The 25,784-nt window shown below is 36.2% G+C and overlaps 1 protein-coding gene across 1 annotated transcript in view; it reads left to right on the forward strand.

The window, feature by feature from the left end:
- The window catches only part of ADAMTS6 (ADAM metallopeptidase with thrombospondin type 1 motif 6), a 145,007-nt gene that overhangs the window by 98,469 nt on the left and 20,754 nt on the right, over positions 1-25,784 (forward strand). Inside the window, exons 14-20 of the mRNA XM_021534377.3 lie at positions 2,228-2,291; positions 9,822-9,924; positions 10,969-11,102; positions 12,744-12,867; positions 13,996-14,076; positions 16,011-16,174; positions 17,896-18,034. Coding sequence (XP_021390052.1) covers positions 2,228-2,291; positions 9,822-9,924; positions 10,969-11,102; positions 12,744-12,867; positions 13,996-14,076; positions 16,011-16,174; positions 17,896-18,034 — 809 coding nt within the window. The remainder of the gene's footprint in view (positions 1-2,227; positions 2,292-9,821; positions 9,925-10,968; positions 11,103-12,743; positions 12,868-13,995; positions 14,077-16,010; positions 16,175-17,895; positions 18,035-25,784) is intronic.

Here is a 25,784-nt window from a genome sequence, read left to right on the forward strand (position 1 = left end):
AACTGTGGTTTCACTTGTTATCTGTAAAAATGTTTTGCTAGTTTGCCAACATTTGTCTTCAAATAGCAGACAGAAATGCTTAAACAGGAGTTCACTAGACATGCTTCTAACATTTTTAATGTATCTTATGTACTGTAAAGATAGCTGGATTTATAGTTAGTGGTAACCACAATAATTTTCTTTATGTGACTTGTTGTTCATCAAAATATATTTAAATTATGCTTTACAGAGGTTTCTTTCTTAGGGCGTATTTCCTTTAATGCTTGACTCAGATATAAAATAAGAATTGCCAGATACTTATTAAAAAATAAACCCCAAACCCAACACAGTATTTCCAAGGTTTTCAATATAACTGCTTACATACAAACCATAGGTAGTAATATTATATTGCATATAATATATTTATGTGCTGCCTTGTTCAGCACTTCAGATGTGACTTCCTACTGACTCGTAAAACAATTCAGCAATTTTTTTCCCTGCCACTACTCTCTATTGGTGTGTTTGCCCTGTCTGAAGAATGGCCAGCTTCTCCACTACAGCTTGATCTGTTTTATCTCTCTATCTCTATCTCTATCATGTCTATGTCTATGTCTATGTCTATGTCTAGTCTATGTCTATGTCTAGTCTGTCTATCTGTACTTCTCTTACAATCTGTCTGTTTTCCTATATCCTGAGCACTGGTTCCAGACTTGTGTCAGGTAAGTGCTTCTCTCTCTGTTACTATCTCTTCTCTTTCTATTGCTGTTCTTTGCTGAATGAATCACTGCTCTTTTCTGTTTTGGCTTTTACCTGTTCTGATTACCTCACCACAGCTCTAGGCCTTTGCAGGATAGTTCTATTTCTCCATGTTCTCTTCTTGTCATTTCTCATAATCACTATCTCCATGGCCACTACTGGTATTTAAGTCTACTTTTTCTGAAAGTTATTTGTGTTTCTTTCATGAAAATTCATTCTTTGTCTTTTGTCACTCCTTTTCTTGTCTTTTGCCCTCTATTCACTTAGGTTATTTGTTTCTTATATCCGTGTTTTCCAAGCCAGGCTGTCCATCAGCTTTCCACTGCACTTTGCAAGACAGATACCATAATACCATATCACTGCTAATTAAGATGGTCTGTTTGTCCCCTATTTTAGCAATAACTACCTAATCTGTATTACTACTTACTCAATACAAATACAGAAATTACAAGTACAGAAATACAAAATCAGAAATTATCTGTGTGCATCAATAACACAGTTGGACTGTGTTAATGAGAGAATAAAAAAATTAATTACTTTTTTCAAAGCAGTATTTTGAAAAAGCCTAGTGAAATATTTGTTTAGAGCATGAATATATCCTAAGGTTTTTTTCAACTTCTGTCACCATGTATTTGGGTTGGTATGATGAAAATGATTAAATTTTAAATGTTTAACAGGCAACTACATTTGGGAGAGGATATGTCTGCATTAGGGGGAAAAAACCCGTATTGATTAAGGATAAATATTGTAATATGAAAAATAGTAGTGATTTAAGTTTTTAGTTAATTTTAAATTGTGAATATTTAAATTTTTTATTATGAAAGCCTCACAAAATATTTTTTTCTTTCTGCTTTCAAGTTGCAAGCCAAAGAGCTGATGTCTCATTAATCTTCCATATAAGTCTAAGTTAGTTCAATATTTAACCTCTATGGAAAATAGATAGTGTTCTTGAGCAGTTTGGGAATTTAATGGACAGTTATCTACACTAGTAGAAATCTGCTTGCTCCATTTTCCTCAGATTTAATACTGATTAATTCAAATCAGAGTAAAATTTCTGAACTAGAATATACAGTCTTTGCTGGTCCCAAGTATAAAACCAGTCTTTTGATTTTCAAGTAAGATGAGATAATTGAAAAATAAGTATCATATAGGTTGCTTACACATTTCTCATTTTAATTTTGTAAACCAAGCAAATAATTAAAATCAACAGGGTTTTTTAAAATTATGTTCAAAATGCAATTAAACTGTACTGTTTGGGACCTGTGCAAGCTCCAGCAATAAAGTTCCAAGTAATATTTTGTGTCTGCTCCCATGCAAGTCAAAGATAAAATTCTTATCAAAATATCATCTTAAAAAACTTGAATGTATTTTTATTTGTATTTATGTAATATAGACCTCTTGGATTTGTATTACTATTAAGAATGCATTAGTATATTTCCTGCAGTTGTGTTTGTTCTAGGCCATATCCTAACATGAAAACATGTTTTTCCAGGCCGTCAGGTGGAGGCAAATATTGTCTTGGAGAAAGGAAGCGTTATCGCTCCTGTAATACTGATGTAAGTAATTTTTATTCTACTGTGATCAACTTGACTGTTTTATGACTTACCAGCAATGGGTGCACTTTTTCTCCAGTTCAGAAAGCGTATAGTTTCTGTGCTTAATTGGCAAACAGTTCCATAAGACACATGTATATTGCAGGCACCCTGTGTGTTCTGGTAAACGTTAGGATCCTATCTTGATGTGGTGTCTAGCTAGTGCCGTTGCATTACGGCCTGGAGTCAGTTCAACTTGAGCTTCTGTGGTAAATCTGAACAAGGATCATTCCACATCGAGCAAAAATCTGTCCAGCCCACTGTCTTACCTTCCAGCAGTGGCCTATAACAGGTTTTTAGGGAATAAATTACATACTTTTGACAAAGGATGGATGAAAAAGGCAAAGGATGACTTTTCTATTGGTTTACCATGTGGGTTTCCAAAAGCTGTGTTGCTAAAGTTTGCTGGAACTCATGTTGTATCTGTACCACATCAACTGCCACAAGTATTCTCCATGAACCTACTTTTAAGCCCTCTTACACTTTTTATACCTTTGTAACATTCAGTGCTAATGTGTTACACTATCCTTTTACAGGCTGTATGCAAATGTATTCAAAACCTGCTGTTTTGCCACCAGGTATTTGTTAGTTACTGTATTACCAGAATGATCCTGCAGTTACATTTTACAGTTGAGCCCACTGGACAGGGATCCTGAAGGGGTGGAACACAGTATAAATGTATGAGGTCAAATTATGAACCTAAATTACAAATTCAAGTAACTTAAAATTCAAACCAGAAAAAATACACATTATAAGAAATTTCACTAATAAGTTTCCAAGTCAAATTACAGGTCAGTAGCACTGCAAATATAAAAAGACTCTCTACTATTTTAGCTTTAAATTCATATTAAATTTCATCTTAAATCAAGGAAGTTTGTAACACAGAGAGAATCATTAGCTAAGATATTATTTCACCTCTTAATTTTTTGATATATTCAGGAAATTATAATTGTTTGTATACTAATTCTTTGGAAAAATTTACATTTATGATCATTATTAATTATTGTAATTTCTGTCCCTGCAAATTTCTCTGTGCCGTTTATTCTCATTATTAGGCAGTATTAAAAATTTCCTAATTAAAAATTACTTTCTTATTATTGATCACAGCTGCCCTGTTCGCACAACAAGAAGTGGCCACAGTGTAGTAAGAAAAACTGAACTTTAGATGCTCTCCTGTAGGAGCTGTAAAACTTCTCCAGTTGTCTGACCTCCAAAATCCAGTGCACCATTCTAGATCCTTGACTGTGGGGTTTTGTTTTTTATTTTCTGTAGATGTATATATTTACATTTCTCTGTCTTGGTACAATGTTAATTTTAATGGATCTGGTTTATCAAATGATACTCGGCAAATAATTTACCTTTCTCTTTACTTTCACTCAGATGGTTTTTTTATAATTGGAGTATTTCATAAACAAGAAATATTTTTGTAGTTGTAGTTCACAAATGAAAACATTGAGTTACATCAGGTGTCTTTCTAATCCTTACAGCTGATAGGAAATCTGCTTTCAAATTAGGCAACCACATGACTGCATACTGAAACCTATCAGTCAGTATTTAGTAAATTTCACATATGCTTTATTGAACTATTACAACATCTTTCATGATGCCATCTACTACTAAGCTAAGTGATTTACCAAAATGTAGGCATGTTTCATTATCCTTTTAATTTAAACAGGAATTGTACTGGTTAAATTAAATAATTCATTAAAACTTTAAAGAATTAAAAAGTTTTACCAAGTTTTCATAGATAAAACTTATGCAAAAATACTGATTTGTATTATTTGTCTTTCTTTTAAACCTGTATCAGTCAAGTATCTCTCCAACTGATTGATATGAGGGAAATTTTAATCTAGACTATTTTATTAATCCTTTTCAAATAATGATCTTCCTACATTATCACTGTTTCAGTTTGTACACAGTCTAAGATTTCTTAAAAAACACAGCACACAGTAGCCCTCTTCTTTCAACTCTGAGTATTCTTGTGAAGAATTTGTCTAGGCATTATTATTTCAAATGTTGTATTTGTCACCAATATGCCACAGTAACTAGTATATAAAAATATTTACATAATATATAATCCCATTCCTTCACAAATATACAATTTAAAATGCTTTTTTTATTATTAAGAATGATGCCATATCTACCTAGACACAACACAGAAATGTTGTTATGATTTGGTTTATTTTATTATATTAAATTTCTAATTGTCACTTTTCAGACAGTTTTATTCTCAGTTGTTTTTTCTTCCCTATTCATTATTTATTTTTTACAGAGAAGAACATTACAGAGTCAGAGAAGGGAGAAACATACAGAAGGTCTCTGAGGAGGCCATTCAGGTTATTCCCTGGCACAAAGACAAAATAATTCTCAATACACCTTTCTTAACTGATGGTTAGGCACCTGACCTGCTTTGAAATACTTCTAGTCCAGAAAATAACATTAAGATTTTTCAATATCCTTACAGTCAGTACAGTTTTCATAAAATATAATGTGTGTTTTTCAATCCTTTAAGGTTCCTACTTATCCCCTATCTCCAGTAAGAAGATAACTGCTATTATTCCCTAGATTGGAACCTTTCCTGTGTGTGCAGATCACTATCATGTCTGTTCTTAGTTTTCTTTACACCAGACCATCTCTGTGTTGGTAACCATTGGATCCCAGCAGCACGCACCTTGAAGCATGGTGCACAAACCACTGCACTAGCTGAGGCTTGTCAGAGATAACTCTAATTTCAAACTTAATTTGTCACCTTAATTATGGGATTCTGTTCATTCATTTTAGTATTTTGTTTATTTTAATGACAACGTTCATTTAGTAGCGAGTTGATTCATTGTGCCCAAAACACTTTCTTAAAAGTGCTGTTTAGGAGGTCACCCCAGCTGTGCGTTCACAGCCAATTGTTCATACCTGAGTGTAGTCATTTGCATCCATTCAAACCACTGCAACCATCTATTGAAATATTTTCAAATTACAGCACTCTATTCTGAAATACTCTTTTCCTACCTATTCTCATATTTCAGTCTGTAATTCAACAAGGTATTAGAAAGAGAATTTTTCATTTCATTGCCTAGGTCTGATATACAATCGTTTGCAAACTCAAGCCAGGCAGTTTGGAAATGCCATTCTTAGAGTTTGTGATCCATTTTTTTCATGTTTTATGGTATGGTTTTCCAGTGTGTGAACATCTTGGTACCTTAAGAAGTCTAAATTTACAGTCTTAATGGTTTTGATAATTCTAGTTAATTTCTTTTATAGGAATATTTAGGATTCTATGTCACTAAGAATCAGAGACACTAGTAGGTTTTGTTTCAAAATATGTGTTAGTCCTTAGTGCTTGATAGCTAGTCTTTGATAGTTTTAATGGAATGGTATGTTGATTAATGTAAGTGAGCATGGAAGCATGAAAATGTGTTGTTGTTTTTATGAATAATGTGCTCTTTGTACATTTTTTTCTGTTGAAGCTTCTTTTGCAGTGTCAACATTTATTGCCCATCTGTAACTTTCAACATAACCCTGCCTAAAATGCCTACCATTCAGAATCCAAAAACCCCCTTATTTTGACTTCAGTTTTCTTGCAGACTAGTTCTCTTGTCTTTTTTTTACCATTTTAATCCTTTGGAAACAGCGCACGCACTCCTACTAGACTTATTTCTCATCAAGCACTTCCAAAACCATATATGACTTCTTAATTCAAAAGGCATCTGCTAATGGAAACATTGAGATCAGCAGAAAATAACATTAGCTAATAAGTTCTGGAAACATAAGGGTGGTAGAAAGAACATGCTCATCAGAAAATTGTTTTTTACCACCAACCACATTATCTCTAACAAAAAATATGTCTTTTTTCCAGCCAAAGTATTTTTAATTTTAAAGGAAGTACAAAATTCTAGTAGAATTGCAAGAAACATAATTTCTCATTTATAGTAACTAATTGATTTAAAATATTTACAAGGATGCAAATCTTAATTTGACATATATCTAAAACTGTAAAAGTGTAATTTTATTAATATATGATGAAAAATATGGTTTGCTTCTGAAAATGTCTTATATATATAGGTGTGTATACATACTTTTAAAAGATTATTTTTTTTAAGTCCCTTCTCTTGACAGAATGTTGGTTTCTTTTGGGGAGGGTGTGTTCCTTTCATTATGCATACATTCACAGATATATTTTGTTTCTTTCATTATTTTAATATTTTCAAGCAATTTTTTTTTCTGAAATTAATTGATGTAAGAAGCCACATATTGTAGCAGTACCTGAATTTGAACTGTCTTTCTTCTGGCTTGGTTCTAATCTTCTCTGAGGGGTTGTATAGACCTTTATTAATAGGAAATAACAAGTTTTGAAATCTACCAGAGCCCAAACTCCAAGATGAACAGGTATTGTGTTAGTGTAGGTTTAGTAATTTGTTAGCACTTTTTAAACTCAAAACTTCTTCTTCTCAGGACTTTATTTAGGCATGATTTTAAGTTCTCATATGCTTGCTGGATTCCTACCTCATGATATGCAGTCTTTAGCTTGTGTTATCCATGTATTATAATTGCATGAAAAAAAGTGAAATACCTTACCCAATAAAGAAAAGCAGTTATTGCATGTTTATATTCGAGAAAGAACGCATACACAAAGAGATAGTGCCAAAGAGGTCTCATTTTGTAAATGCATTTTGTGGCTTACCTGGTGGAAATCTTTTTGCATTTCTGTGGCTAGGATTTTCATAGAGTCTTAGGTTGGAAGAAACATCAAGGGCTATCTGGTCCAACATTTATCTGCAAAAACATAGTCTGGACAAGATGGCCTAGCACTTTATCCAGCCAAATCTTAAAAATACCCACTGGTTGTGAAATTACCACTCTTCTGAGGAAATTATTCCAATGGCCAGTTGTTTTCATTGAGAAAAGTTTCTCTTCTGTATTCAATCAGAATCTGCCCAGGAATTACTTATACAAATTACATCTCCTCTATGTGACTTCTTGCTAAAGAGAGACTCTCCATCTTCTCTGTAGCCACCCTTCAAATACTGTAACATGGGAAGGCCTCCTCCAAGCCTTCCTTTCTCAAGGCTGAACAAACGCAGCTCCCTCAGCCATTCCTCACTGCCAGGCTTCCCAGCCTGGACAGCCTTTGTGTCCCTCCTCTGGGCCTCCCCAGCCTGTCCCCAGCTGTGCTGTGCATCGGGGCCAGAGCCGGACCCGGCATTGCCGGTGTGGCCTGACAGGCCCTGTGTGGGTGGGATAAGGACTTCATCTCTGCTGGTGAGGCTCTTGTTGGGGCCAGCAGGAGCTGCTCCCTTCCTGTGCTGCAGGAGCTCACTGGGCACTCCCATGGAGCTGATCCACCAGGAGCACCCGGCCCCTTCCACAGAGCTGCTCCCAAGCTGCGTGGATCCCTGTCTCTGCTGCACTCCTGGACTAAGGTTTTGCTTCTCCAGGTGCAAAACCTTACACTTGGCCTCGCTGAACTTCACAATGTTCTCATCAGCCCACTACTGCAGCTTATCCAGGTCTTTCTGCGGGGTGGCTCTCCCTTCACAAGCACATGCTTCCTTGACCAGCATATTATTATTGGAAAACTGCACCAGGATACACTTGATCCCATCTTCTAGATCACTCAGAAAAATAAACAGTGCTGGGCCCAGCATCAGTCCCTGGGAACAGCCCTTGTGCCAGGCTGTCAATTTGAAGAGAAGCGATCGACCACTGCCCTGGGTCAGCCAGGTCACCCTGCGGACCCCTTGTCCAGGCCATAACACATCAGCTTGTGCACAAGGAGGCTGTGGGAAGCAACGCTGAAAGCTTTGGAGAAATCCAGGCAAGCAATGTCCACCTCTCACCCAGCAGCAACTGGGAAGGTTACTGTGTCATAGAACGCAACCAGGTTTGCCAAGAACAGTTTTGAATGCATTTCTTGAGACTGTAGCCTTTAGTTTTACCTCCTGTCACATATTGGTGAGATACTAAAAAAAGATAGGAAAATTAGGCAGCAAGATTACATCTCAAAGACCAGGTAGCGAGAATGTTTTCTGAGTATAAAAAAGAAAATCTTGATCCTTCTTTACTCATCTTCATATTTCATTATTTTATCCTAGAATAAGAGAAAGGGTTTATTTAGATAAATGGTTTCATTACTTAACTTGTAAGGAGAATTCAGTGCAATAAAAATACCAGTTGTGTAGATTAGGAGCTGAACAAATGGGACTGAAGGAGTGTGAAGTGACCAGTACCCAAGAGATTCAGGCTCTAGCTTTGAGAGATGTCAAGACTGATTGTTCCACTGCTTCGAGGATGTGATGCAAAGGGGCAAATTTAGTTTGGCTTATTATTAAGAACACCCTGAAATTATTTTTTTTTTTTAAATTCCATAGTTGTTTTGAATGCTTCTTGTTATCATCCAAAGGATTCTTTAATAAAAGTAATTGCACTACTCTGTTCTTACCAGCTAATGCATTGTATTTAAAAACGAATTTTTAATTAGAAGGAGGTAGTAGAGTAATAGAGAAAATTAAAATTAAAAATTAAAAATTCCCTTTCACTTGAATGCATTTCAGATTCCTGGGAGCAGTTAACTGGCTTAGCTATACAGGAAGACAAGTAAAATGCCATAAAATTTACTATTTTCTTGTTCATAAAGTAGTTATGGTTATTAACACCTCTGATGTCTGTCAAAAAAATCCTTTTCTCATTCACTCTAAACAACATTTTAATTGGTGTTTTAAATACTTTCTGATGAACCTTGCAATTTTAGCTGGTACTTAAACATTGACAATAATGTTTAATAACATGAGGGTATATTCAAGATTACTTTGAAACTGATGATGAAAAATGTTATAAATAGCAAAGAATTCTATTTCTCCTGTAATTCTTTCCAAGATTAATTTTACTTAAATCTACCCTCATGCCAAGTAAAAAAGTTACTTCATGGTTTTGTTAATGCAAAGCAATGAAAATTTAAATGAAAATTTTTATTTCTTGACTCATGGATGCTGGTAGTAAGAGCCAGACATGCTATCTATTCTCTTTCTTAGCCTTAAAAATTGCTTTTGTCAAGGCAACAGGTAAGCAAGAGTGATATAGTTCTGTAGCAAATGTTTTTTTTTTCCTTGATGTCTTAATAATGTGTCTCAGTACAGCTGCTTCGTACAGTATAATTAAACCTACAACTCCAACCAAATTCTTTTTCCAGCTGTTTTTAATGTGTTTATAAGAAGGTAACTGATGGATTGATTATGACACATAGTTTGACAGGATTCTGATTTTCCAGTTTTATGGAATCTGTTATGTAACACTTACCTTTCTTTAAATCACTTCAGCTACTTCATGCCAGCCTAAGATTGCAAATGGACACTTCAGCTGTAAAATAAAGCAAATTTCAGAGTCAGAGCCACAAGACAAAACCTGCTAATCACTTGCATGATTGTGTTTGCAGTATAAGCTTCTAAGCATTTCTTTTCATGTTTATATTTGAAATAATTCAAGGATTTTGTGGGTTTTTTTTAGCCGTGTCCTCCAGGGGCTCGTGATTTTAGAGAGAAGCAATGTGCGGATTTTGACAATATGCCTTTCCGGGGAAAGTATTATAACTGGAAACCCTACACTGGAGGTAATGGTTAGCGTTGCAAAACCATTATCATATGTGAAGATTTCTAAATTATATAAATGTTGTGCAGAGGGTAATGTTTGTAAATATAATGTTTTGACAAAGATAGTGTGAGCTAAGATTTTTAAGCTTGTACTTTCGTCAGTTGCTGCAAGTGTTACTGAAGAGCAAAATTTCTTTATTCTAGTAGATTTTGTTTTGATCTGAAGATGAGTCAACATCATTGTAGAGACTCCACTTCAAAAATACGGAGCCGTTCTCCACCTGCATCTCTACTAGAATTAGATATTCCATAAGTGATCTGCAAGTGCCTCTTATTATACACTAATGAGTTTAGTGTTAAGTAATCTCACAATAATTTCACCTTTACTAAAGTCATGAACGTATTAGGAAAATTAGGAAGAAGTAAAAGCATTATAGAAGTCTCTAAAGACTACTTTAATAATTGCAGTATTTTTAATATCATAATTTAATAATTTTTTCCTGTTCTAAAACTGGAGGGTATAACTTGTGGGTTTTATACTTTATTGACTTAAATAAAATGATTTACCAATGATTTTTAGCTTAACAGCCTAAGTAGTTTTACAAACAGGTTTTTAGATTAAAAGCCTAAGAAAGGTTGTCATGATCATGTGGTGTGAGCTGTAGTGAAATTTGATAGGACTGAATTCCCAATTGAAATTTTCTGATCTTGGTTTTGATATACTTCTAGGACTACATTCTGTTGCTATTTTTCCTGTTCAATTAGTGAAGTGGTATCTCATTGTTTGAAATTGTTAAATAACCATTAGGATTGTACTAGCATAATAGCATCATTATGGACCCAGACAACCTTGTCATATCTTCCTATGTGAAATACCATACAACTTTGTTTTTGCAAAAGGGAAGAGTCAAGTCAAGAAACCATTAAGGGGAAGTTAAATAAAATATATACCTTGTATATGACAGATAAGAGATAAAATTGTAAATTGCAGATCTGTTTATATATAATATTTTTAACTAAATTTTTGTTAATTTTTTCCCCTTTCATTTGATTTTGTTGTACAGGTGGGGTTAAACCATGTGCATTAAACTGCTTGGCTGAAGGGTATAATTTTTACACTGAACGTGCTCCTGCAGTAATAGATGGGACTCAGTGCAATGCTGATTCACTGGATATCTGTATCAATGGAGAATGCAAGGTTACAAATGTTTTATAAAGTACTTATGGATTTCTTTGTTGTGTCTGCTGTTACCTATATGTAGTTAAGGCACTTGTATATTATATGAAAGGGAGTGTTGACAGGTCAAGCTGTTAGTGAAAGTGTAAGACTGAGACAGAAAGTTAAAAAAGGTATTGCATAAAATAGACAAATAATTTGAATTTCAGTAACTTCTCAGAGACATTACTAGAATCTGCCACTTTATAATTTTTCTTGCTTTGTGGTTCCTATTGAAGAGTTGATGGAAATGGCAACAGGAGATGAACAGGCTCCTTGCACTCTTCCAAAGCCTATTCCATTATTTCAGTTATAACATCACTCTGGCTGAAAAACACTAAATGTGAACATATTAATCTGTTTAACTAGTTCATCCTGTTGCAAAAAATTATGCTGTTAATAAAATTGAAACAGAAAGTCAAGACTATTGCCCTGTGGTTCTAGGAAAAAATGTATAATGATGTAAGTATTTGCCATTTACTAAAAATCTGATTATCTTGTAAGAGTTCCATAGAACTTCATTAGAAGAATTTCAATAGGTCTGGGGATTTGTGCCATATTTTTTGGTTATTAACATTCCACTTCTTCCTCAGTTTAGCAAAGCATTTAATTATGTATTTAGGTCTAGAGATTTGAAAAGTACTGGTGACTCTAAAAATTATTTGATTTCAACAAAACAACTGACATAACTAAAGCTTAACTTAATGCTGAAATGCTTTGCTAAATGGAGGGCTGAAGATGAATGTTTATTGAATGACACAGTGAGATGAAAGTTCTGCCATGTTTTAGTAAACCAATGAAAAGAATCTCAAGTTGAGAATAAACAGTGAAGAAAGTTTGGTGTCTGCCATCTTAGTCAATCAGTTAGTCAAAATGTAAAGAGTTAAAATAATAATATTTTGTCAGTTATTGAAGGTATTTTAACTTTTCTTATAATGTGTGTGTTAGCTGTTTACAAGATGGAAAATAATAGTGCTAGACTGAAAACAAAGCTAGATAATTAGGTATCTACCTTCTTCTTTGTATGAGTGCCGGAAAAATATTGGTAAGCTGCAATCTTTATTCTGGTTACAGCCTACTTGTTTCTGCATTTATTCTTACTGTGAAGTAATTTACAGTCTACATTCATACCTATACAAATTACAAGTTTCCCCTGCAGCATGTGATCTATATGGTCTATGAGGCTGTAATGCCTTAGAATGCTATTTATGCTGTCTAAATGTTTAAGGATCACACAGCAAATGCTGGCCTTAAAAAAAATTATAGATGGCATGAAGCTGTTGTAATATCAAATAACAACATCATCAATCATTTATTAATAAGTATAATAATTATATAACATGCAAAACACTGTGAAATCCCTTCCTAGAAGTCACAGTAGAAATGCAAGGTTCTTACTAATCAAGATTTAATAACAACCCAAAATGCAAATTCTTCTCCTTTTTTATCTTCTTTCATTGTCAAGTAAATACCCACTTAAAGTACTTGTTATCAACAATAGGGTAGGTAAAAATAAGAACTTGAATATCTCAAACTCGAGAGAAACACTTGAAAGAAACTTTAGAAATAACGGTGCATGACTGTTGGTATCCTATTAAAATATTTGTTCTTATCTGTTCTCAGCATGTAGGTTGTGATAATATTTTGGGGTCTGATGCTAAGGAAGATAGATGCCGTGTTTGTGGAGGAGATGGGAGTACATGTGAAGCCATTGAAGGTTTCTTCAATGGTTCATTGCCCAGAGGAGGTATGTACATGTATGTCCATTCAGTTGCATAATGCTTTTAGCATTTACCAGTGCTAATTACTCTATAGCAAATACAAGTGCTGCCTTCAATTCCCAACATAGCATTGCTGCTGATCATTCACTTTGACTGTGTTTCCCTGTTGTTTCCTGGCTTTGTGTATTAGTTTGGATTTATCCCAAATACAACAATGTGTTTAATTATTGAATGCTTACTTCTGTTGGTGAAGTTTTTTGGTTATTTTTTAGATATGGTGGTATATTAAGAGTGATGTTTTATTGTATTATGTTTTATTGTTTTATGTATTATTTTGCTGTATATGGTAGAATCTGATAGTAATGCATGAAATTTTAGATTAGCAAGAATACAGAAAAATCTTAGAGGTTGATAATATTAAGAATTCAGGAAATATATATAGGCTATTATTTTAAAACTTAGCTCAAAAAATACTAATCCTGTAGTCTTAGTGTTATCAGATTTTGGACTCCATAATTCAGGAAATGGAGCGGTGCACTGCAGTTAATTCTGTCCAGTAGGGGACCACGTGATTATGGGTATCTGGAACACTTGACCCTCTGTGAGGAGAGGTTGAGAGAACTCGACTTGCTCAGCCTGCAGAATCCTCTGGTTTATGGGGATCTGGTATGAGCCCTCCAATACTATGAGGAGGTCATGGAGAAAACAGTCAGGCTCTCTGGTGAGTGCATGGAGACAAGACAGGAGCTATAAACTGATAGAAGGAAGGTGACTAACCAAATAGAAGAAAAAGCTGTTCCTCAGGAGGACAGTCTAGCAGTGGATCAGATTTCTTAGAAAGGTTGTATAGTTGCCATCTTTGGAGTTTTTCATGACTCAGCAGGATAAAGCTCTGAGTAACTCAGTCTGATCTCTTAGCTGCGCCTCCTTGCAGTAGGAAGTTGAACTAAATGATTGACTGAAATCCTCTTACACTTGAATTATCCTGTGTCCCTGAAGACATTTCTAAATTGTTTGAGATACTGTTGAAAATACTTTATTAGCACTTAAAAAAAGGAATTCCTGAATACTAAAGTTCTTGCTATCAGTTAAAAAATTTTGTATGAAGTTTAGAGAGTTTACCTTCCTAAATAAGATTTATCTTTGTCTTACAGGATATATGGAAGTGATTCAAATTCCAAGAGGTTCTGTGCACATTGAAATAAGAGAAGTGGCAATGTCAAAAAACTACATTGGTAAGGACATTCTTTACATATGATTCTAACATACCAAAAAAATAAACCCCTCTTCCTCTGTAGTTCTCATACTGACTCCTTTATTCAAACTAAGACTTTCAAAGTAACTCACAGCACACATCCCAGAGTTACTTAAACTAGGATGGAGTTCCTTTGAAATCCATGACCTCAAGTTTGGAGTGCAGTTAGACAATTCAATTAGCTAAGTTAGCTCCTGTCCTCTCTCACCTTGATCAGCTGATCACTTTTTCACCAGTATCACTCCTAGTGACAAAATTGGTCAAAAACCCATTTCTGCAGCTGCACAAATACTACAATATTTTAAGTGATTTCTCCAACAAAGAACCTGTCTGTGCTCAAAGCTGCAGAAAAACAAAACTGTCTGTGCTCAAAGCTGCAGAAAAAACTGCATATTTAGTAGTGCTGTTATCTTCCCTTAATGGCTTGATCCAAGGTGACACCTGGCTTTCCTCTTATGCTGATTTTCTGTGGGCTTCCTGCATTTCAGATCCTCATAAATTATTTGATTATGAACATGAACTTGTTCTTTCTGGCTCATATGCTACTAGCATTATGCCACTGCATAATTATTATAATGTAATAATTGCACTGCTGTTCACAACTGTGGCCTTCACCTGTGCATAACTGCCATTAGGTAAATGTACTTAGAGAATGAAAATGTATTTTTCATTGGCAGGCAGGTAAAAATTAACTACTTTTCTTCTGGATGTATATTATTTTAAGCATATATAGCATATGTTTGTTAGTTTTCAGACCTTATGGTGCTAATGGAAATAGTTACTAATTTCTGCTGAATGTCATTGTCACCAGTAGAACAATATTAGCTCTCTATCTCCTGCTTACATGAATGCTCTCTGATCTGTTTTAGACAACTTAAGCATCACTGAGGCATTTTCCCTAACTGTTAAAGGTAAACCAACTGTCCACACACATGTAGTTGAGAGTAAAATGTTAGATAACTGAAGTTGTCTTACTCCTTAGCATTATGATGTGAAGTTTCCCTTATCTAGTAAAATCAGTTCTTTGTCTCAATGAAATATGACATGCTCTTTGACTATGGGGCTCCAACCATCATTTTTCCTTCAAAAACATGATATATTTTAAATAAATAAATAAATAAATAAATAAATAGTGTAAAACTTGGTAAACTTCACCTTAAATCAAAAAGTTAATATTTAATTAACTGAATATTCACTTTAAGATACAATGTCAGTTTCATATTTAGGAACTTAATGTAATATTATTAATAAAACATCAAATTCAAATCACTGAATAAGATGCACTTACCCATCCTAATGGTTGATTAGCTAAGAAAGTTCTGTTTTGTTTATAGTCTTTTTGTGTTTCAAGGCTGTAAATTAAGAAGGTTTAAATATCAGAGTAGGTAGCTACTATTTCAGTTTGTAGTAAAAATACCTTGTATTTGTGTTTTAGAAAGGCAAAAAAGAGCTAGTGGACATAGATCACGAAACAGCTGACTGGTGCCATATGTCAGACTCAATGCTCCTTATCTTTTTCTCCTCTGCACATTGTGATACTTATTCCATGCCCCAGCCTCTTAATGTAAAAATGAGGTTGATAATTGATTATATGTTTCAGACGTGCATGTATCTCATGTAGATCAGAATAATAGTTCAAGTTGCATGAGGCATTCTGGTTCATTTCATGCAGCATCTGCATGTTGAAATCTGCAAAATAATCTGCACATTGAAGATTATTGCAGAGGCAAAATTGTTGATTTACTTGAGGGATATTTTTACTAGGGCTAAAGAAAAAGCTTTGTGTTGCTTGAAAAAACAGTGATATAGAGCTGAAGCTTGCATACTTCTAACAGATTAGTAGATAAATTTACAATGGCTTCTCCATTATAAATGCTGCTTCCAATTTTTAGGTGGCTTGTATTTTTTTTTAAGCTTTAAAATCTGAAGAGGATGACTACTATATTAATGGTGCCTGGACTATTGACTGGCCAAGAAAATTTGATGTTGCTGGAACAGCCTTCCATTACAAGAGGCCAACAGATGAACCAGAGTCTTTGGAAGCACTAGGCCCTACTTCAGAAAACCTCATAGTCATGGTAAAGTTATAGTAAATATATTTCTGAAATTCATAATATGTATTTGTTTCTGAGAAAACGCAATATCATGAGTGAAATTAAAATAGGTTGAGTTTACTAACAGTATACAGTTTGTTTAGGTGGAACTTTGTATGACTGTTTTAACACACATTTCTTACGTTTCAAAACTGACTGGCAAACATTGTGATGGAATGGGGATAAAGTCAGAAGAGCACCAGAAAAACTCACAGAAAATAAACCATCTCTTTAAATGTGGTTCACAGTAATGGCAGAAAAAATTGCGAATGGGCCATGTATTGTATGTCTGCATACTGCTGACACTTCACAGTCCCTGACAGTTCTGTACATTTCTGTAGTTTTAAGCCTGGCCTAAGTGTGATATTTATATATAGTCTTACCACAGAATGAGTAAAATGGTATGACCCATGTTAAAGTATGTTACTGTTACATACATTGCTCTCAAAAAATTTTATAGAGTATGAGAATGTAACAGAAGATATGACCAGGATCCTGATGCCAGCTCTGACAACAGGCAATGGTGAACATGATGTTTCACTACTATGTTGAGGAGGAATATGAGAACAAGTTGATATTTTCCCAGTGTATTCAGTCAGCTGCCGGATTTGCAGTTCAGTGATTGCTTGAGCCAGATAGGATATTTTTTGTACAGAGTAATTGTTGCATGGATATCCATATTTTAGACAGCATTTTCAAACACTTGAATAATCTTTTTTTTTTTTCTGTAGTTGTGCATAAGCTAGACAGTCCATACAGAATAATAGCAACACAATTATAGTGCCTTCTTTCATTCAGTCTGTGTCACTGACTTTCTTTCTAGAAGTTCTCTGCTCTTTTGCCATGTGGACATAGACAGATGTGCCTCTGCAAAATATAAGAGAAAGTAGAAATGCATGAAATGTAGCTGTAGGGTGAGCCAGATTACTGTGTCTAACTTGATTTTGTGCTATTAGCATTGAAAGAAAAAGGTTTGAGTCAACCCTAGCTAGTGTTGGACAGGTAATCTGTAGAAGTGCAGTTCAACAGCGAGGCTAGGCAAAAACTCATGGTGATCATTGCACTTTTGTCTATGTTGCCTGCAGTGATGTGGCTGCAGTGGGAGTTTTGTTATTCTTTTAAAGGAATCACAGGTGTGATTCCACCAATCACACCTTAAGCTGTTGGCTGTTGCATTAGGGGAAAACAGTGGCCTCAGCAACAGTCCGTTGGTGTTACTATTACTAGAAGTAATGTACTGTAATCACTAGAAGTGCTAACAAGGGGAGAGATGGCTTCAAAACTCTGTGGACTGTACTCCTCACAAGACTTCAGATAGAACTGCTGCATGTTTCTACAGTAATGTGCTTTACCAACTTTGACCTCCCATAATTATTCAGCTCTCAAGTTAATTTCCATGAAGACATTAATTTTATGAAAACTAGCAAAATTTATAAAATTTAGGAAACTAGCAAAATTAAGAAATTTTGTCAGGAATAAGGGAGAAAAAAGGATAAAGCTCACCTTGAACAAGAATATTTTTCTTTTGTATATGTTTTAAAAGCTGGTACAGATTCTTTTGGGGAATAGCTAAAAAGAACTACTGTGACTTCCTTTATTACTTTCTTCCTGTTCAGCAGAATGTAACACACTCCTAGAATAAATGTCACTGTGTTTGCCCTCTGCTTGCCTGCTTTAATGGTATAACCAGTTGTTTTCAACTACAGATTCTGCTACAGGAACAGAATTTGGGGATAAAATATAAATTCAATGTTCCGATCTCTCGCACTGGCAGTGGAGACAATGAGGTTGGCTTTGCATGGAATCATCTGCCTTGGTCAGAATGTTCTGCCACTTGTGCAGGAGGTAAGACACCAGACAGTCAGGTTACAGGGTAAACTGAATTGCAAGATACACTTCACTGTATAATTATCTAGGTGACTAATTGAAAACATTTCTTTCAGGTGTGCCTCAGATCTTAATGAACATTTATTTTAATCACAGCGGATTGTCTTGTTTTCAAGTACCTTTAATATGTTCAGATCTTTTTGTTAAATACAGCATATCTTGGCACAGTGTCTCTCTCTGCTGATACTTCTGAGACTTTCTTGAAGCTGGTATGTTTGTTTTTCCCAGAAGCTTTGTTGATAAAGAACATCAAAAGTTTTAAGTAAGGAGATTAAAAGTGAGAAGGAAAAATAGGCATCTGTTAATAAAGAGACATGTCTTTGTCTGTTTGTAGGTGTGCTTCACACAGTCCTAGTCAGCCCTCCTATCCTCCAGCCACCAAAGTTTAGGATGCACTCTGGCAGCTCTTCTGTAGAAGATGATAACAATTGGATTTTACTTGCCAGTCCGTAGCAGTATCTGAGCATTGTTGCCCTTGGGCAGCAGTGGGGGATTTGTAGGTTGTCCCATGTGGTTCATCATGGGTGGCTTTTGCCGACAACTTACTATATTCCTAATCCTCCCTCTAGTGGCCACCAATGCAATTCTTTACCTCTGGCTGGGAGAGCAGGACAGTTGGCTTCCTTCAAAGCCAACACCATTGCTGCTGCAAGAACTGGTGAGTAGAAGTGCTGTGTGAACAGTGTCTTTCTTCTCTCTGGAGACTGAATGAATCATCTCCCCAACATACTTCTGTTCCAGAAGATATGGGAGTATGCTTTAAATGCATCTCAGAATTTCAGTTTCTATGGCACCATGGACAGTCGTTTTCAAGAAGAAGACACCATATTTTTTTTAAAGAACCTTTGGACCAAATACGTCTTGCTTTCTTGTTTTTCCTGAGGTATTCATCATGACTCACCTTTCTGCTGGAAGCTAGTTTGGCTGTTACTAGCTGTATGCAGTTTAAATACAGCCTAACTATACATAATACACAAAGAATAGCATAAATTATTTTCTGTGCCACTAGAGAAAGTCTTGAAACAAAATAAAGGATGCCAACTTTCTCCAATATTTTTATTATTGGTTTATTGGATTCCTGGGTGACAGATTGATTTTTAAACACAATTTTAGTAACAGTCAGTGTGGCAGTGAAAAAAAACCTTTTAAAAAGTATAAAGACGAGAAGTGCCTAGCTAATAGAGAAAGTAAATTCCAGTTATCCAAATCTTAAAGGTATTGTCATATCCTATTTTTTGTGATGGGAATGTGCTAATGATCTTTCTGAAGTCCTGGGAAAACTCCCATTGATTTAGCTTGAGACAAGATTTTAGCCATGGATATCCTGTCTTGAAGGTCATTGTCATTTCACACATTTGACAAAATACAGTGGAAAAAAAAATTGGCTCTGAAGGAGTAGGCACATGTCAAGATTAAAAATTTTTGATGTAATTAATTAGATTTCAAGGGAAGATTTGTGAATCCCTTAAAGTGGCAAAACCCAGAGGAGGTGTAGGCTAGATTTGCTTTGGTAGCTTATGATCGCCAAACCAAGCATTTTCTCTCCTCTCTTTCTGTTTAATAAAAGGATATATTGAGGTTATTTATTTTCACTGAGCATACTACTCATAAACATATATTTCATTGTAGCTATAATTCATGTTTAAACATGTATCTGCTTTCTCCATGAGAGAACCTGCTCCTGCTATTTCTGTCAGTTTATGAAATGCCTTTCACTATAGGCCAAAAGAAAACACAATTCTAAAGTGGAGCTGTGTCAGGAAAAAGAAAAGGGAAACAAAGGTTGAAGAGACAGTGACTTGAACAGGAAAATTTAACTGATATAAATATTCTATTAAACAGAGACATTTTAACAGGCTACCTTATGTTCACTGTGCACTGCTTAAGTCTAGCTCTTTCTAAATCAGTTTATCTGTATCTGCATTGCTTAATGACTTAGTGACTTAAGCATTTCTTAATTACTTAGTGATTCCTAAAACATGAGTATTGATGTAGTAAGTGAAACTTGAGCATATGTGTTGAATGTCACGAAGCAGAGCATGAAGACATTGTGGCAGTGCAAAGTTTAAATAGTTTTGGAGTACTTTATTTTGCTGAAGTGTCTGATTTTCTTCTTCATAATGTTTTAAGAGCAGTCAACTATATTCAGCTCTTCCTAGACCTGCTAGTATGCCTTATCTTGAAGAGGGCTGACTAGAGCAGTCAGGAGTCAAGGAATAGGCTAAGAGCAGGCTGGGAGAAACCCACAATCTTTGACTGAATAGTAACATGCTGTCTTTTCCACTGGACTTCTATATTATGTTCATCTCTGCTGTGCTGAAGAGTCACACCAGAACAATAAAAATTGCTTTAACTTTTCAAACAGGACCTCTCTTCTAGCACCTGTCTTGACTTTGAAGAATAGGAAGAGCACAGTAAGTGGAATTGCAGGAAGAAGAAAGGTTTCCTGTTTATGACAGTTCTCCTGTTTATGACAGTTCAATACAATGCCAGAGCTCTGAATTCCATTCCTGTCTCCTCAGTGTCCTTCTCATGGTATTGAGTAACTTAAAGCATATATTACATTCACTCATTAGGAGTTCATTACTGTATGTATAGCTCTCTGGAATTTCTGACCTCTGAAGCATTCAAGGAATTTCATCATTTCATATGAAATGATGGGCTCTTCACAGTAGACGTTATACCTCCTGTCCCTCTGTATTCTCAATAGAACGATCTAGGAGGTAAGTTAGAGCTCATAAAAAACCAGTTACATATTTAGATTGCCTCTAAAAGGTGTAAGAAAATCTTTTATGAGAGGCAGCCTTGGCTGTAGTGACCATGAGATTGTAGAATTCTGTATTGAAGTAAGAAGTAGTGGGACAGCAAAAAAGATTATAACCATGGACTTCAGGAGAGCTACCTTGTTATTGTTTGACACTGGCATAATGTTAGTGTTTCTATGAAAATGTAATTTTTTAATTGAATGCTGTGAAATGTAATTGAGAACAGAGCAAAGTAGGCTTAAGCTTAATAATAGAAAAAACTTTATTAAGCTACTACTATAAAAGGAAAAAAAAAAGAAAGGGAAAAAAATATATATACAAAGATTAAAATGAAAACTTTATAAAGTATTTTTTTTCTCACTACCTAATTCTAACAAACAGTGAGACACAATCTGGACTTTAATTAGGTTTTTACCTTCTAGACAATTGATATTCAGTCTATTGAGGGAGGCAGGAGCCTCTCCTGTGCCACAGACCCCCCAATAAACACAGCTGCCACATCCTGTGCTTCCATGTCACACATGGCACCGCCCGGAGAAAAAGTTTGCTATGGTGACTTTTTTCTTTCTATGCACAGTGCTCTCACTACTAATGTGTGGATGGACAGACTGCTTTTAGGATTTTTCTTTTTAAGGATGCCCTGCCAAGAGGGGGAAAAAAAAAAAACAGTTCAGTTTTTCATTTTTTGGGACCACAGTCCCCCCCCCATTTTCCCCCTGGGGCCAAGGGTCTAAGGGCAGAGATTTTTTCTTTTCTTTTCTTTTTTTGAGGACAGGGGGCACCACTACAAACCCCCTAACTTTTTTTTGTTTGCTCTACTTCTGTCTTTTCTCAGCTGAAGCAGGTCCTTGGCTTACTGGCATCTTCTTAAAATATAGTTTATCTTGGAGGAGAAAAATTGGTTTAGTTTGTAGCTAATAAGGACAAAAGTCTAGCTAAAAAGCCACTCCTCATCTCTTCTCACTTAGAATTTCTTCTTAGAACATCTTAGGGTCTAAGCTGTCTCATTTCCTCTCTTTCAAACTGAGGAGGAGAAAAATTTCACAAGACTTTCATTTCTCAGGAAGGGTTAAAAGTCCCGACTCCCTGGCTGTCTCTCTGCCTGGATACTCTGGCTCCCACAGGCAGCTGGGCACCTTGCAGCCCCCCTCGTTCTTCTCCTTCCCTGCAGTGAACTGCTGATCTTGAGAGAGACTCTGGGGGGGAACGGAGACATCCCAGATTTCTCCACCCTTCCATCTGCAGGGGGTTCCAGTCCCTCCACCCTTGGGCCCACCTCAGTCAGGCCATGGCCCTTCCCCTCCCCACCCAGCCACGGCCGGGCAGGGGAGAGGCTGCACTGCGGCTGAGCGGAACCAGAGAGAGCGAGTTCTCCTGGGAATTCTGCTTTTAAACCCTCTGTGTTCTCAGAGGCGTGTCCACCTTCAATTGGTCAATATCCAAATTGACTTCTTCCTTCCAGAAAAATTATTTTTCTGCGTCAAACTATGACATACCTTTAACCTCATTAGGGATCTTTTTGGAAGAATCTCATGGGAACAGGCCCTGCAGGGAATAGGGGTCCAAAAGGGTGGATTGATATTCAAGAGTCACCCACTCCAGGCTTGGGAACAATGCGTCACAATGAGAAAGAAATTAGGCCAATGGGGCAAGAGATCTCTGTGGATGAATGAATGAAGACTACTGTTATTACTCAAGTATAAGCAGGAAATACACATGAGATGGAAGCAGGGTCAGGCCACCTGGAGTGAATATAGGGAAGTGGTCAGGGTCAATACAAATGAGGCTATAAAGGCCAATGCCTGGCTAGACTTCAACTTGGCTAAGGATGTCAAGCATAATAAAATGGGTATTTTCAAATACATCAATAACAAAAGAAAAAGATAATGTGAGCTCATTATTAAATGGAGACGGGACTCTGGTAAGAGGGGAAGATGAGAGGGCAGAGTTACTAAGTGCCTTTGCATCAGTTTTCACTGGCAAGACTGGCCTCAGGGACTGAGGAGACCAGGGTGAAGGAATGCTGGGAGGAAGACACTTTCTTAGGGAAGGAGGATTTGGTCTGAAACAACTAGACAGACCTACTCAAGTCCATGAGCCCTGATGGAGTGGATCCATGAGTGGTGAGAGAGCTGCTGCACACTGTATTGAGGCTGCTCATGATCACTTTTGAAATATCATGAAGATCAGGATAGATGCTGAGGACAGGAGGAAAGGAAATGTCATCCCAGTTTTCAAAGTGGGCAAGAAATAGGACCCAGGGAACTATGGGCTAGAATCCCTGGGAAGATGATGGCCCCATTCTGGAGGCCATCTTTGTCCATGTGGAAGACAAGAAGTTGATCAGGAGTAGTTAGCATGAGTTCACGGAAGGTGATCAGGTGTTTGCCTTCTGCAATGAAAGAGCTCCCTGGGTGGATGAGGGGACAGCAGTGGGTATTGTCTGCCTCAACTTCACCAAGGCTTTCAATACCCTTTCACAGTGTTCTCATAGGCAAACTCAGGAGATGTGGACTTGATGAACAGCTAATGAGGGTCATAATCAGTGGCAGAGTCTAGTTAGAGGGCTTGTACTGGTGCTGTCACCCAAAGTTTAATACTGGGCCCAGTTTTATTTATCTTACTCATCAATGGCTTGAAGGGCAGATGCCTCCTCAGCAAGTTCATTGAGGGCACAGAGCTGGGAGTAGTGGCTGATACTCTGGAGTACTGCGCAGCCCTTCAGAAGAACCTTGACAGGTTGGAGAGATGGGTAGAGAAGAAACCATCTGAAATTCAGCAAAGGCAAATGCAGGGTCCTGCACCTGGGGAGGAACAACCCCAGGCACCAGCACAGCCTGGGGCTGACCTGCTGGGGAGCAGCACTGTGGAGAAGGACCTGGGGGTCCTGGGGGACAACAAGCTGTCTGTGAGCCAGCTGCGTGTCCTGGTGACCAAGAAGGCCAATGGTGTCCTGGGGTGCATTAGGAGGAGCATTGCCAGCAGGTGGAGGGAGGTGATCCTGCCCCTCTGCTCAGCCCTGGCGAGACCTCACCTGGAGCGCTGTGTCCAGTTCTGGGCTCCTCAGGACAACAGAGACATGGAGCTGCTGGAGGATACTGACAAAAGGATGGATCCAGGCTCTTCTCAGTGGTACCAACCAATGGAAGAAGAGGCAATGAAACAAGAGGCATAAACTGATGCCCAGGAAGTTCCACCTGGACATGAGGAAGAAGTTCTTTACTGTGCAGGTGACCATGCACCAGAACAGGTTTCCCAGAGAGGTTGTAGATTCTCCCTCACTGCAGATATTCAAGAACTGTTTGGACACAATCCTGTGCCATGTGCTCCAGGAAGACTCTGCTTAAGCAGGGAATTTAAGCCAGATCACCCACTGTGGTCCCGTCCAACCTGACCCATTCTATGAGAGATTGTAAACTGTGCATTTTGTAATGTCACTTATGTTAAAGGAGAAAGGTACACGTAGTTTTTCTGCAATTGACCTTGATGCTTACTGTACAGGGAATCAAGAAGGAACCAAATCTCCAAAGTCTGAGACCAGTTTTGGTATTTTCATTTTTTTTTCCTTAAAAGAGGATCTTCAAATTTATCAGATAGTTAAAAAGGCATGTCTGATGACAAACAAGTCTTATTTATGTAGGATTCCTATGCTTATATGTAGGACAAGAAGATAATTTCACTGATTTTTAATATCAGTATTTTTTTAGGCTTGGGGATCCAGAATTGCAGCTCTTCTTTTTGTACAATAGAACCTGTACTTTTTCTACTGAAAAATTTTCCTTTGCAATATGAATTCATAGTGTCTATGTTAGTTATTTTCTTCTGGGGAAAAAAAAGAGAGATGTATAAATATACATATTATATATTATATATATATATATATATGCATATATAATATATAAATTATGTATATTACATAATAATGTGAAGCTGATCTACATGTATTCTTCATATTAATTGCCCCTTTTCCTTAAAGTATAGTAAAAACTCTTCTATTCTGAGGTAAGGGTTTTCAGAAGAAAAGCTTGTGATTATCTTATGTAGGTAGGTCTTTGTAGCCAATGGCAAACTTGGACAAGATGATATGAAAGCAATGCCAGAAAATAATGCAATGTACAGTACTAAGTTATCTATAGAGAGAGGAGAGGGAAAGGAAAGAACACAGGGAAATCAGAAAAAAAAATTAATGTCAACAACAGATTTTCTTTAAAGACCTGAATATTATTTAATGAGAAACACAGAGAAAATTAAAAATAAGATATGTAGAAATAGGAACTGAGACAATACAATGAAGATTCTGGAAAGTGAAAGGAAAGGACATTTATATCACTTATAGATCACAAAATTATAGTTTATTAACTGTCAGGCATATCTTTCCTTATATCTTGTAACTTCCCAAGGGAAAGTATATTACCCAGTTCAGATCCACAAGTATTCTTAATAAAGCAGTGAACTTCTGGTGGTATTGTTAAAAAAAATCTAGCAGAGGAACTAAGTCTTTCTTAATTTTTTTTATATTTTATGCATTCAAAAATAATTCAAGTAACTGCCTACTCCTTGTATAATTTATTTTATGTTTAATTATGGCAACAAATGACAGCATTTATTATCTGGAATTTGCCAATAGTCCTAAGAATTGGTTAGGATTTCATTCATTCTATTAGAGTTCATTTCCAGATGGATTAAATATCGCAGCTATTCATAGGTTTTTTAAATAATTTTTAAATATTTTTAATAATTTTTCATAAAATAGGATAATATTACTATCATAAGTAAATTGATTGCTGTTCAGTTTTCTTTGCTGCTCATAACCCATCTAGATTGATGCCTACTATGTTTTTCTTTCATGCCCTCAGATGAATTATGAAACTATCTTTAAGCAAATAAAACATGCATTTCCTCATCAAAGAAAATATAAGTTTGGCTCTGAGATGAACATCTTG

The sequence above is a fragment of the Lonchura striata genome, chromosome Z, assembly GCF_046129695.1.
Source record: "Lonchura striata isolate bLonStr1 chromosome Z, bLonStr1.mat, whole genome shotgun sequence".
Taxonomy (NCBI): Eukaryota; Metazoa; Chordata; class Aves; order Passeriformes; family Estrildidae; genus Lonchura; species Lonchura striata.